The sequence below is a fragment of the Myxine glutinosa genome, chromosome 13 (genome assembly GCF_964187855.1).
Source record: "Myxine glutinosa chromosome 13, kmMyxGlut1.1, whole genome shotgun sequence".
Lineage (NCBI taxonomy): Eukaryota > Metazoa > Chordata > Myxini > Myxiniformes > Myxinidae > Myxine > Myxine glutinosa.
In genome coordinates, this window is record NC_136273.1 from 74,894,401 (window position 1) to 74,908,735 (window position 14,335).

Below are 14,335 nucleotides of genomic sequence, written 5' to 3' on the forward strand. Positions count from 1 at the left end.
CTGCAGAAAGTTTTCATACCCCTTGACTTTTTTTGACATTTTGCTGTGATACAGCCCGAATTGAAAATGGATTGAATGGGGATATTTTGTCACTGATCTACACATAATACCACATGTCAAAGTGAAAAAAATTTCAAGAAATTTAATTTAAAATAAAATACAGAAATATCTAATTTACATAAGTATTCAACCCCATGAGTCAGTACTTTGTAGAAGCGCCTATGGCAGTGATTACAACCTCGAGTGTCCTTGGGTATGTCTGTATCAGCTTTGCACATCTGGATTTTGGGAGTTTTTCTTCCTTGCAGATTTGCTCAAGCTCTGTCAAATTGGATGGGGATCTCAATGAACAGCAATCGTCAAGTCCTTCCACAGATTCTCACTGGGATTAAACTCTTGGCTTTGGCTGGGCCACTCAAGCACTTTCATATTCTTGTTCTGAAGCCATTCCAGTGTTGCCTTGGCTGTATGTTTGGGGTCATTGTCCTATTGGAATGTAAATCTTCAACACAGTCTTTGGTCTTTTGTGTTCTGAAGCAGGTTCTCCTCAAGGATTTGCCTGTATTTGGCTCCATTCATTGTTCCCTTTATCCTAAAAAGTCTCCCAGTCCCTGCCACTGAAAAGCATCCCCAAGGCATGATGCTGCCAACACCATGCTTTACTGTAGGGATGGTGTTAGATATGTGATGAACTGTGCTTGCTTTCCGCCAGACATGGCGCTTTGCATTCAGGCCAAAGAGTTCAGCTTTCTTCTCATCAGACTACAGAATCTTTTGTCTCATGCTCTGAATCTTTCACGTGCCTTTTTGCAAACTCCAGGCATGCTGTCATTTGCCTTTTTCTCAGGAGTGGCTTCCATCTGCCCACTCTCTCATAAAGCCGAGATTTGTGAAGTGCTGCAGAGACAGTTGTCCTTCGAGCAGGTTCTCCCATCTCAGCCAAGGAACTCTGTAGTTCTATCAGAGTGGTTCTATCATTGGGATTTTGGTCACCTCCCTGACCAAGGTTCTTCTTGGCCGGTTGGACAGCCAGCACGAGCAAGATTCTGGGTAGTTTCATATTCTTTCTATTTCCTAATTATGGAGCTCACAGTGCTCTTAGGAACTTTTAACACTATAAATTGTTTTATACCCTTCTCCATATCTATGCCTCCTCACAATTCTATCTCGGAGGTCTACGGACAGATCCTTGAACTACATGGTAGAGTTTCTGCTCTGAAATGCACTGTCAACTGTACGACCTTATATAGAAAGTTGTGTTTCTTTCTAAATCATGTCCAATCAATTGAATTGGCCACATGTAGACTCCAATTAAGTTGTAGAGACATCACAAGGATGATCAAAGGAAATTGGATGCACCTGAGTTCAATTTGGAATGTCATAGCAAAGGGGTTAAATTCTTATTGACTCAAGACATCTCAGCTTTTCATTTTGAATTATTTTCTGAAGAATTATTTTTTAATTCTTAATTAGGTTTCCTCTACATTTACAATGCATTTACAATTTACAATGTAGAGGAATATCTGTTGTTTTTCCTAAAGTTTATTATTATTATTCCGCCTGATTTTTCACCTCCGAAAACTTTAAAATCAAAGTTCTCAGCAACTGTTGGTCCGATTGACACAAATTTTTCACCAAGTGATTGGCTAGGCATGTAGAATTTTGTACTGCTAATTATCACATCATAGGTCATGTGGTATGGGCGCCATCTTGGAAAAAACGAAAAACTTTGCACCTCCATATCTCCAAAACTGCTGCACAGTCACAATTGAGACATATTTCATTGTAAAGTACTCTCCATGCATAATAACATATGTGAATGATGATGTCATCGATGCCTCCATTATGACGTCATAATTTGACAAGTAAAAAACTTCATCTGATCAGGATGAAATTTCTTGAGCATCATCTGGGTATAAATTGATGGAAAAAAAAATTATGATGACGTCATAGGTCACGTGGTTCGGCCGCCATATTATTTTAAATGGAATGCCGGAAAAACCACTAAAACCCCATTCTCTCCGAAACGGCTGATCAAATCGAGCCCAAACTTTTCAGGCATGATCGCATGCCCAAGAACAAAAAGTGGCCTTGGGTCATTTTTCCATACGTCACATCGTTTAGGAGTTATGACGTTTTGAAGCATAAACCTTTAAAACCTAGCTCCTCCCTCATTTTTGATCATATCATATGGAAACTTCACAGTTATGTTCCACATGACAGCCTGCATAAATTACCTTTTGGAATTTGCAATAGCTCACATGGATTGGCGGCAATAAATAATTGAACGAAAATCTTTAAAAAAAATTATATCTCTTGAACTGCTTAATTGATCGACATGAAACTTTAAAATAAAGTAGAAGTCATGAAGTGGAACAAGTTTACAAAATGTCAACATGAATGGATGTATGGTCTGGAAGCTAGAAGTTGTTATTGTTTGAAGAAGAAGAAACTCCGCATGAACATCTCAAGCTATGTCAATGATTCCAGCACAGGGATTTTTCAAGTTTATTTTCTTTAAAAATAATTTTCTCTGCAATGGTTTGACCGATGGACAGGAAATTTTCACCAAAGGAGTGCTTTGGCGTCCCGTCTATCGGCATTGGTTGGTGGACGTTAAGCTGGCCGCCCAGTCTGTCGGCATTGGTTGGTGGCCATTTAGCTGGCCATCCCATCTGTCGGCATTAAGTGATGGATGTTAAGCTGGACATCCCATCTGTCTGCATTGGTTGATGAACATTAAGCTGGCCGTCCTGTCTGTCGGCATTAGTTGGTAGACGTTAAGCTGGGTGTCCCTTCTGTCGGCATTAGTTGATGGACGTTAAGCTGGGTATCCTTTCTGTTGGCATTAGTTGATGGACGTTAAGCTGGGTGTCCTGCCTGTCGGCATTAGTTGATGGACGTTAAGCTGGGTGTCCCTTCTGTCAGCATTAGTTGGACATTCAGCTGGCCGTCCCATCTGTCGGCATTAGTTGGTGGACGTTAAGCTGGCCGTCCCTTCTGTCAGCATTAGTTGATGGACGTTAAGCTGGCCGTCCCATCTGTCGGCATTAGTTTCATCAGGATGAAATTTATTGAGCATCATCTAAGAATAAATTGATGGAGAAAAATAATAATAATGTGAAAGCGTGGTTGTATGAAAGCGGGAAGGCAGAGTAAACTGGCCATCACTTCCAGCAGTTATCAAGTGGCAGTTCTAGTTTTAATGTAATTTCCCAAAAAATTAATCCACTTTGACATTATGGGTTATTATGTGTTGATCAGTAACAAAAAAATCTCAATTTAATCCATTTTAAATTTGGGCTGTAACAACAAAATGTGAAAAAGTCATGGTGTGAATACTTCCTGAAGGCAATGTATGTGGGTGGCCTTGCACTATTTTATGATGGCTCTACTTTGGTGTTGGGTCTTTCCCTCTCACCTCTCTGCCCAACACCTGCTCATCCCCGTCGCATGTTGTACCATCAACCCTTTCTTTGTTGCCCTCCATAATTCAATACTTAATAGTCACCTCCATTCATTAATGGCCTCTTCATACATTTGTGGAATTGTCTTCTTGAATAATGTTGTCGCGACCTCTTCTCTCCAGAATTTAAAATTTCAACCTCCCGCCAATTAATGTTTATCTCATTTCTACCTCTGAGTTTAAGTAAACCTGCTGAGACCTGTCGCTCCTTCACCTGCAAATCCTCCCTTTGTGCTATGGCGCCTCTGTATGTTATTGTGGCCCTTTTTTTTTTTGCGCTATGTTTGTGTCTGTTGACCCTGTTATTCTGTTCTTAACTGAACCTTGAATCCTGTATAAAATGTTAATTCATAGCAACACATGTAATTGTAGAATGGCGAAGGATTTCACAATTGCCATATAATAATGGATTTAAGCAACATTCCTTTTTGCTTTGCTTTCATGTATAATGGAATGAGGATTCCTTATGTTAAAGTTCACACTCATTATCAAATACCTGTGGTCTCATAGGCCTGGCTGAAGACAGTTGTCTGGTTCCACAATCTGGCAAACGTTGGCCGGACTTGGAGGCATTTAGCAAGCTGACCTTCGACCCACGTCCAATGAACAGCAAGTACCGGGACGCCAGCCCATTATATACTCCGGTTAAAGCATCACGAGTAGCAGGTTGGCTTGCTGGTAAAAAGCATTACATACTGCTTCAGATAGAGCTGTAAGTTTTACTAGGAATGGTACAAAATGCATATTGTTACCATTGCAGGTGTTCCAGAGGAATCGGGTGCAGGTCAAATGAGCAAGCGTCGAACGGTGTCCGTGATGCTGTCACGGTTTGCAGTGCACAACACCTTCCATCACTGTGAAATCTGTCATGCCTACATGGAGCCGGCACTCGGTGTACCGGTAATCATTTTGATTTGAGTTGATGCTACTTTCAGATGACAATAAGTTTCGTTTGAAAAACTGACAACTACTGTACCCTATCTGACCACTTTACATCATTAGCAAGGCAAGTGTATCCTATTGGCTTTGAGTACAAAGACCGAAGAAACTAGATCTGAAACTTTTGTCAGATTCTTGATAAACATGAAACGCTTATCTTTAGACAAATAAATACCGTTTTTTTTTTTTAGATCTACTTGGATCCATATACTACGTACAAATCCTGCAACCCTTGCAACTGCATCCGTTGACTCCATGCACAACAACATCTATTCTAGAAATACAATTCTTGTAAAATCTGCAATGCATCATCGACAACTTTGCACCATACAGTAGTCGTACTTTTTCATGGCTGTTCTTTGATGGATCATTTTCGTTCACATGTGCATTAGGTAAATAGAGGATGCATTGAATACATTTCTGATAAAATGTATCAAGGCTCATGGAAGAGTAGATCATCTTACGCATTGTGGTTCCATATATAATGTTTTTTTTTTTTTACGAGCACCACAGGGGCCCAAAAGCCAAGCGGGGCCCCCTGGGAGAAAAAGCAGAGAAAGATGAAAAAAATAAAATAAGGGGGGGAAGAGCTTCGGAGAACTTTGCAGACAAGCAAGGAGCATTTGATAGGACGGAACAGTCCAAACACTAGTGGCTTCGGAATTCCATGCTCGGTTGCTCCAGTCGTAAACTGGCAGAGAAAGGGATCCAATATGATGAGGCAGCCTCCCAGGGTGCTACACCTGGGTTCAGACCACTGGCTTTCTGGCGGAAAGCCTATGGGAATGCAGATTCCAACGGTACCCTCTAGTAGGTACTACAGAACCAGGAACTCAATCCATAAGGCAGAGAACCTACAAACCGCCAATCCGGCAGCCTGCCTCAAAATCGGGCATCAGAAACAATGTTCCACTAAAGGCTCCTGAAGGATACGTGTTTGTACTCCCCCGTATATCTTGGTTCTATAGCTGAACTCCAACAACAGAACTTCACTCTTTCATTCCTCTTTTCTCCCGCCTCTGGAACAAACTCCCTCACTCCCTTCAATCCCACTCCTCCCTCCAGGTCTTCAAAACAGCTGTTCACCACCATCTCTTATCTTCCCCCATCCAAAACCTTGATCTTTTCTACCCCCACTAATTCACCCCAGATCCACCTTGTTTGAAATTCCAACTTCTTTCCTGGAAGTCCTGGCAGTGTCCATATGTTTTAGACCTCTCCCACCCCCCCCCCCCCTTCTCATGCCTCCCCCCCAAAGCCCTCTCCCTCCCACAGTTCTCTCGATGTCTCCATGTCTCTCGGTCCCTGCTCTCAAATGTTGTGTTTGTGTCCTTCCCCCTCTCTCCCCATCTTGTCTACCGCTCCCGATGTTATTTGTTTTGTGTGTCTGTTTGTCTTTCTGTGTGATTAATGTTCGCTCTTTCACGAGCCTCGATCTTGTATACAAAAAACAAAAAAACAAAACAAAAAAAAAGATGTAGTTTTTTTAATTTCCATATATATCTTGTGTTAGCAAAGAAAGTGAACGTAAAGGATATATGGTTTTGATTCCAATGTCGACCAAATAAAGTCTGATGTTTGATTCCTCTTGAACTCTTTAATACCTGTTTCTCGAACCTCCTCTCAAACCCCCTCAGGCTTCTGCTCTGTACACTTTCAGCTTGTCACGCTGCTTGCTGGGTGAGGACATCCAACTTCACATCCTGGTTCCCCCTTCACAAGAGAGATACTTCATGTTTACACCGCAGGGTCGCCAAGTGGACAGCCTACGGCTACCAGTGATCACTGATCCAGTACGTGTAACTTCAATTTTGTTCATTTATTTGTCTTTTTGTAAATAGAAGTGAAAAAGCTACCATGCTGCTTGTACTTTCACCGTGACGCCATTTTTGACCTATTGCTGTTTCATCGCCATCCCTGTCTTTGTCCCTTTGCCATTCCTTTTGTACTTGCCATCCTCCACAGGTCGGTGAAGTGTTACGTAGCCCAGTATTCACTCCCACAACTGGACGGCATGAGCAGGGTCTCCTCAATCTCTTCCATGCGCTGGAGGGATCACCAGTTCCACACCTCCTGGTCGTGCATGAGCGAGAATTGCCGGCGTATCAACGATACTGGCCGAACCATTGCATCTTGGCACTTCCAAGGGAGCTTGACCATTCTGGCATCGGTACAACTCAGTGACCTTCATCTCACTAGATTCTCTAAAATGATACAAAGACATGACTCGTGCATCACAGTACATTAAATAGACATGCTCACTAAAATTCGGGCTGGTTTCTTGGGTTGGCAGGTGCTGCAAGGTTGCTTGTCCAGGAGCTTTGTCGTCAGAACTTGGAAAGGGAGCGGGCGAGGCACCGGGCACTGGGAGCACGTAATCAGGATGTCTGGCCGTTCGTGGTGCTTCTAGATGACTCGTGTGTAATGTTCTACGAGACAGACAGCAACGCAGGCACCAGGTATGGAAAGCGTGTACCGGAATGCATCTCCAAATTCCATGAAATCTCTTATTTGACTGTAATTGAGGAAAGCGCAATGCAATCACGATCTGCGAGGATTCCAAAACCCCCTCCACGCAACTGGATTGGATGAGCAGGAGTTACTAGCCCCTGGTGGTGTAATGGTTAGAGTGTCTGCTCTGAGTCTGGGAGTTTGGCGTTTCAACCCTCGACTGGGTCATACTAAGCTTTCGGACAACTTATTGATTATACCATAATTGATTAGGCTGTGAGAATTTAAAAAGACACCTGAAGGATGTTTGATCACCATAGATCTCCCTCCGAGTGTGAGGAACCACCAGGATATCCTCGTTGTTAGATCATAGCGTTCTTGCATGGTAAGGTGCGATTGGTTCAGAAATGCAAGAAGGAACCTATGCTTGTTTGGCTTGAAACTTTCAAAGCCAAACATAAATGGGTTCCTGCCAATCAGTGCACTCCAACTACCTACTCAATGGCAGAAAATAATCCCACCTTCTTGTCGGGACGGCCTAGGATGATGCTTGTCCAATGTCGTTTAGGAACCAGCTGGTCAGGTCTCGAGTTTGACTGGAAGTCGTTTACAGATTGAGTCAGCCATGGGACTGAGTTGATCTGTAAACTTTCCCACATGGATTTCTCCCATTGGCAAATCCACCCTTCTGGATTTTGTGATGACCAGCTTCCATGTCAATGTCTCGTGCACTTCCTCCACTCCAATTGGTTCGTCTGATCATTTGCTTGTGAAGTCAACATCTCTCTGGCCTTTCTCAGAGTTCTCGCACTTCAGGACTGGTCTCGTATATCAACCGCCCCTGACATTAGCTAGAATGAAAGAAGCGCCTTTAGAGGCCATTTTTCCCTGCAGAGCGGGTATTGGCATTTTTTGGGCACTGTGGTCCCCTTTTTGAAGCGATGTTTTATGGCCGGATGCCCTTCCTGCCACCAACCCTGTTAGTCGTGTCTTGCGACACAGGGAATTACCAGTGAACTGGTACTCAATTTGCCGACCTCGGAAGGATGACGGGCTGAGTCAACCCCCCTGGCGTTCATTCAGCAATCGACCGGGATTTGAACCCAGGATCCTAGGATCCCAAACTGGCACCCTAACCGCTAAGCCAACACCAGGCTTCCCTGACATTAACTCAACTTGGGAATTCTTCCACAGAAACCTGCTCTCGCTTATGCATACATTCATCCCATCTCATCTCATCTTCAGTTATCCTACCCATCCTACCGCTCTTGGTACTCTGAATCCGGTGGTGAAGCAGTTGCTCTGAAACAACTTACATTGCAGTCATGAACTTTCAAACTTGCCTTCCTCCTCTAAAACCCGGTGGCATCTTGTCAAGTCTGTGTCTGATGTATGCTCTCCTTCAATTCCTTCCCTTACTTCAAATGGCACCACAGCCGACTCAACTCGTGAGAAGGCCGAATGCCTCAATTCTGTTTGCTTCCAAATACTGTGCCCACAACCGCTCGCTCTCTGTACCCACTCCAACCAGTCACACCCAACTGCTCCTGGACTGTCTATTTATCTCTACTACCGAAGGTGGATGGAGGTTATGTTTTCACCCCTGTCTGTTTGTTACTTGCAAAATGGAAGATTTTTCAAGTATATTGGTCAGTTGAGTTTGTTATTCTGTTTGTCTGTTTCTTTGTCTGTCAATCGCCCACAGATCGCAATTCTAAACCGATCATCATGATACTTTATCAAGTTCTAGGGTTAGTCACAACTGAGAAGCCTATTTATTTGGAGGTGAAAGGTCAAAGGTCATATTGAGGTCAAATTTCTAAAATCGTCATTTTTCATCCGATTGACTTGAAAGTTGAACAGGATTTGCATATTGGGTCACTGAATTGGGAAACTAACTATTTTTGAGGTCACAAGGTCAAAAGTTAACTCAAGGCCAAACTTCTAAAATCATCAATTTTCATTTGAATAATAATCTATTTTCATCCGATTGACCTGTGCTTTGATTAAGATTGTTAATTTTAATCTTGATGAAATGGGCAATTTGATGCATCCATTGAAACCTTTTGGGGTGGGGGGGGGGGGGGGGGGGACTGCTCATCTTCACTCATTTGTTCCTCTTTTTTCCCACATATGGAACCAACTTCCATATTATTTTCAATCTCATTCTTCCCTCCAAGACCACCAGCTGTTCACTACCATCTCAGGTCACTCCCATCCAAATGCATGATCTTTTTTACCCCTGCTAAACCACCCTCCCCGACTCTCCCCCCGAAATTTCCACTTTTTTCTTCCTGAGAGTTTGCTTCTTTATCCACCTTATCCACTCCCTGCATTTTTCCCTAACCCTCATCCTTACCCACATCCCTTTTTTACCTTCTCTGTCTATTTAGTTCAGTGTCCCAGCTGTTGGCATTCCCCTTCTCTTTCTGCGGTTATTTTTGTCTGTTCCATCCTGATCCATTCTGTGTTCCACAAATCCTGACTCTGCATACAAAATCGTGATTTGTTTAGGTTGTTGGCGACGACTCGTCATGAGACACCATGAGATATTTTGTAGCACATAGGATGCTGAGATTAATGTCCATCCGAGGGATGGCACTCTTTGTAATGCAACTTCCTGTTTAGGAAACACCAATCCAACAGTTTATAGTTGAGTCGGGAATCAATCCCAGACTAGACTGCTGAAGGGCAGGTGTGATACCTCTGTCCCATCCTGAAGGACCTGGTCCTTGCCTATCAGTAATATTTAACAATCTTTATATTGGTGTACTGTAAGCCAGAGATGTGTTTTGAGGATTAGTGATGTGAGAAAAGTTGAGGGTTTCAACTATGAGCCAAGCAGTGTGTGTGTGTGTGTGTGTGTGTGTGTGTGGGGGGGGGGGGGGGGGAGTGATCAATCGCACGTCACCATCTAGAGGTCAGACGAACGAATCTGGGATTGGTGGATGCCAGGAGAACGCTACCTGCCCTAATGCATGGTGCCAACTGTAAAGTTTGGTGGAGGAGGAATAATTGTCTGGGGCTGTTTTTCATGGTTCGTGCTAGGCCACTTAGTTCCAGTGAAGGGAAATCTTAACACTGCAGCATACAATGACATTCTAGACGATTGTGTGCTTCCAACTTTGTGGTAACAGTCTGGGGAAGGTCCTTTCCTGTTTCAGCATGAGAATGCCCCTGTGCACAAAGCGAGGTCCATACAGAAATGGTTTGTCGAGATCGGTGTGGAAGAACTTGACTGGCCTGCACAGAGGCCGTGACCTCAACCCCATCGAACACCTTTGGGATGAATTGGAACGCCGACTGCGAGCCAGGCCTAACCGCCCAACATCAGTGCCCGGCCTCACTAATGCTCTTGTGGCTGAATGGAAGCAAATCCCTGCAGCAATGTTCCAACATCCAGTGGAAAGCCTTCCCAGAAGAGTGGAGGCTGTTATAGCAGGAAAGGGAGGACCATTTCCACATTAATGCCCATGATTTTGGAATGAAATGTGTGATGTCCAAGTGCCCACATACTTTTGGTTATGTAGTGTATATGTATGAATGTATATATATATATATATATATATATATATATATATATTTTTTGTTCCACTTCAAACCAAAGAAATACATATGTGGACACCAAAATATTTTTTAATTTCAACAATTTTCTGGAAGAAATGGTGCATTATTTGAAAAAAGTGCAAGGGTGCCAATATTTTTGGCCACTACTGTATATATATATATATATATATATATATATATATATATATATATATATATATATATATATATATATATAAGGGTGGGCTTCAAAAAATCAAAATGCAGATTTTCTCCAGGACATGGTCTATTTTTGTTCCTTTTGGTGTCAAAGGAAACCACACCAAATTTGAATGGAATCCAATAATATTTAGGGGTGCCACATCAGTGATGAATTTTCCCCCATGCAAAAATAGGAATTCCCATTTTTTGGGCTGTATATACACAAAATAAATACATAATTATATATATACATTAAATATAATATTAAAAATAAATATATGGTAAATATACATTAAATAATAATAAATTCTCAGAGAGGAAGGCTTCAATGGGATCTGTAGACACTGTGTTGGAAGCAAAAACGAAGCGAAAGAAAGAAAGGGAAGAAAAGGAGAAGACTAAGGCAGAGAAGGAAAATAAGAGACAGGAAATGGTCATGAAGGGTGCTACTGCTATGGAAGTCACAGACTCAGACTCTGACTCTGAGACCACAGCACAGGCTGGTTCTTCATCATCTGATGGTGGGATATCTCGTCCCAAGAAAAGAAGGCCTATCAACATTGTAACTCCTGAAGTCGCAGCTTCTTTGGATCGTACGAAAACAAGTGACCGAATGGCTGTCCACAACTTGGCATCCATTTGTAGAGCAGTAGGATGGGATCCTGCAGAGCTGGCACTGAACCGATGGACAGTGCGGCGGAATCGCATGATGCATCGATGCAAAACCATGGACGAAATAAAAAGCATTTCATCATAATGTGCAGGGTCCTTTAGTGGTCCATTGGGATGGAAAGCTTCTTCCCGATGTCACTGGAGATTTTGTGCATGTGAAGGTGGATCGTCTTCCAATCCTTGTGTCCAACCAGTACCATGGAATGGAGCAGCTGTTGAATGTTCCCAAGTTACCTGACGGGGGAGGAGAAGCTATGGCAACCACTGTAGTGGACACACTGAAGAGCTGGAACCTTGTGGGCAAGGTGAAGGCTTTGTCTTTTGACACAACGGCCAGCAATTCAGGTGTTCGTGGAGGGGCTGCTGTCCTCATTGAAAAGAAGCTACAGACTGAACTAATTCATTTGGCTTGCCGCCATCATGCGCACGAAATCATTCTGGGAGATGTTTTCACCACTCTTTTCGGTCCTTCATCAGGCCCTGACATCCAGCTTTTTAAGCGGTTTCAGGCGGAGTGGCCGTCCATTGCCCATCACCAACCAAAAAATGGATTCACAGATCCTGATACGGCAGCTGAGTTTGCACAGAACAATGACATGATGGATGAAGCTCTGGAATTTGCTCTTGTGTGTTTGAAAGATCAGCAGCCACGAGATGATTATCGTGAACTCCTAGAACTGACTGTCATCTACATGGGAGGAATCCCACCTCGTGGAATCCGGATCATGGCTCCAGGAGCAATGCACAGAGCCAGATGGATGGCAAAAGCACTATATTCACTACAGGTGTTCATGTTTCGGTCAGAGTTCCACTTGACACTTCGAGAGGCGAGAGAACTCCGAGCCTTCAACATTTTTGTCTGCCTTGTGTATGTACAGGCTTGGTTTCGGGCTCCACAAGCTATTGAGGCTCCCCTGAATGACATTAACCTCTTCAAGAAGTTGGAAAAGTTTGAACAAATCAATCAGAAGATGGCTCAGGCAGCCTTGAAGGCACTTGGCCGCCACACGTGGTACATGAGCCCAGTACTAGTGGCATTTGCATTCTTTGACACCAGAATTGACAAAGAAAGCAAGATCAATACGATTGAAGCATTGAAAAATGACGGTGAAAACCCCTCTCCAAAGAGACCAGCTATCAAACGAGGAACCGCCCTGTCAATCGCTGGCCTCATAACAAAACACACCAAGCATTTCTTCAGCATCCTAGGGATCCCAACTGATTGGATGGATAAGGATCCTGGTTCATGGGAGCAAGAAACCAGCTTTCAGTAAGCAAAGAAAGCCGCCAGTGGCTTAGTCGTGGTGAACGACAGGGCAGAAAGGGGTGTCGCATTGATACAAGACTACAATAAGCTCCTTACAAAGGATGAAGAGCAAAAGCAAGCTCTGCTCCAAGTTGTTGCTGCTCACAGGAAGATGTACCCCGATGCCAGGAAGGCAACAGTGGTGAAACAGGCCCAGAAATAGGAGTTACATTTCTCATTATATTTGGGTTTTTTAATATTATGTGATATGGTGTCTTCATTTTATGAACTGAACATTTGGATTGTTATCATTGAATTTGAGTTTTCATAGCAATATAGTGCTATTTGTGCAGCTATTGTAACTTGTGTTTGCTAGAATACATAGAAAGTGAGTGGAGGGTGGATTTTCATAAAACAAACTTCTGGTTTTGCTTTCGATCCATATATAGAAAAGTTTTGTAGACGCCTTTAGTTTGAAGGCTGATGTGGCACCCCTAAATAAAATCAGATTGCTTTCATATTTGGTGTCTTTTCATTTTGGAACAAAAGGAACAACATAAAGCCATGTCCCAGTAAATATTAAAAAATATATATTTTGAGCACCACCCTAATATATATATATATATATATATATATATATATATATATAACTGTGAGAAATAGAAACTCCACAGTACGAGCAGGGCGTCTCATTTGCATTAAATAAATAATCAGGAGGTTAAAATCAGACGCGGACGTAGCTTCAGGACGTCGATCTTCAATTGGACAAGCTTTCGACCAACAAAGGTCTTCTTCTTAGTCGTCAAGTCGTCCCCTTCCGTTGAACTTGGGACGATTAAGAAGAAGACCTTTGTTGGTCGAAAGCTTGTCAAATTAAAGATCGACGTCCTGAAGCTACGTCCGCGTCTGATTTAACCTCCCGATTATATATATATATATATATATATATATATATATATATATATATATATATATATATATATATATATATATATATATATATATATATATATATATATATATATATATGTATATATATATATATATATATATGTATATATATATATATATATATATATATATATATATATATATATATATATATATATATTGTTACGGATCTCTACGTCGGCCTTTTTCCCCTTAAGAAGGGGGGGATTAATCCCCTTGTTTTTGACTGACCGACGTGAGTCCTGAAGTTGCACAAGCTCCCTCCGGAGAGGCAGGTGCGCAACCTCGTTCGCGACCGCGGACAGATGTTAATTGCCGAGTGGTTTAGCAACCGCAGCACGAACCATTAGCAGAGACTAAACCCGATCCTGAAACGTTGGCCAAAATCGCGCACCGGTGTCCAATGGAGAAATCACAAAGACGACCGGCCGAGCATGAAGAAGAAGAACGAAGGTAGGAAATACAAATATGATTTATTACTAACTATTATTTACACAATCAAAAGAACCAAGGAGAAGGAAGGATAAGAAAATAATTTACAGAAGGAGGGACGGAACAGAAGGACACAGAGCAATTTCTAGCTTATACTAAACAGTCTTACTTTACCACATTACAACATAAAAGACGGACGACAATCAGACTTACACGGGGGGATGAAGGCAGGAACGAATGGCGGGAAGGAGAGGAAGGTTCAGCTGGAGCAGAGGAATGGCTGGACGGACGAGGAGGTGAGATCACGAGGCGGGAAGGATGCGGGTGGTTGGGATGATCGCGGCTCGAGTTGAGCAGCCGCCGACTCTCCTCAACCGTCTCTCGTAAGGCGACGTTGCTTCGGGGCTGCAACTGCCGTCACCGCTCAAAGC

At 42.7% G+C, this 14,335-nt stretch overlaps 2 protein-coding genes across 3 annotated transcripts in view; both read left to right on the forward strand.

Moving 5' to 3' along the window:
• GREB1L (GREB1 like retinoic acid receptor coactivator) overlaps positions 1–14,335 on the forward strand; it is a 240,453-nt gene that overhangs the window by 148,092 nt on the left and 78,026 nt on the right. For both annotated transcript variants that reach the window (XM_068134609.2, XM_068134610.2), the window contains 5 exons: positions 3,977–4,144; positions 4,227–4,366; positions 6,043–6,198; positions 6,371–6,575; positions 6,699–6,864. In XM_068134609.2, coding sequence (XP_067990710.2) covers positions 3,977–4,144; positions 4,227–4,366; positions 6,043–6,198; positions 6,371–6,575; positions 6,699–6,864 — 835 coding nt within the window. The remainder of the gene's footprint in view (positions 1–3,976; positions 4,145–4,226; positions 4,367–6,042; positions 6,199–6,370; positions 6,576–6,698; positions 6,865–14,335) is intronic.
• The window catches only part of LOC144888698 (uncharacterized), a 240,192-nt gene that overhangs the window by 33,626 nt on the left and 192,231 nt on the right, over positions 1–14,335 (forward strand). The gene's annotated exons all lie outside the window — the stretch shown is intronic.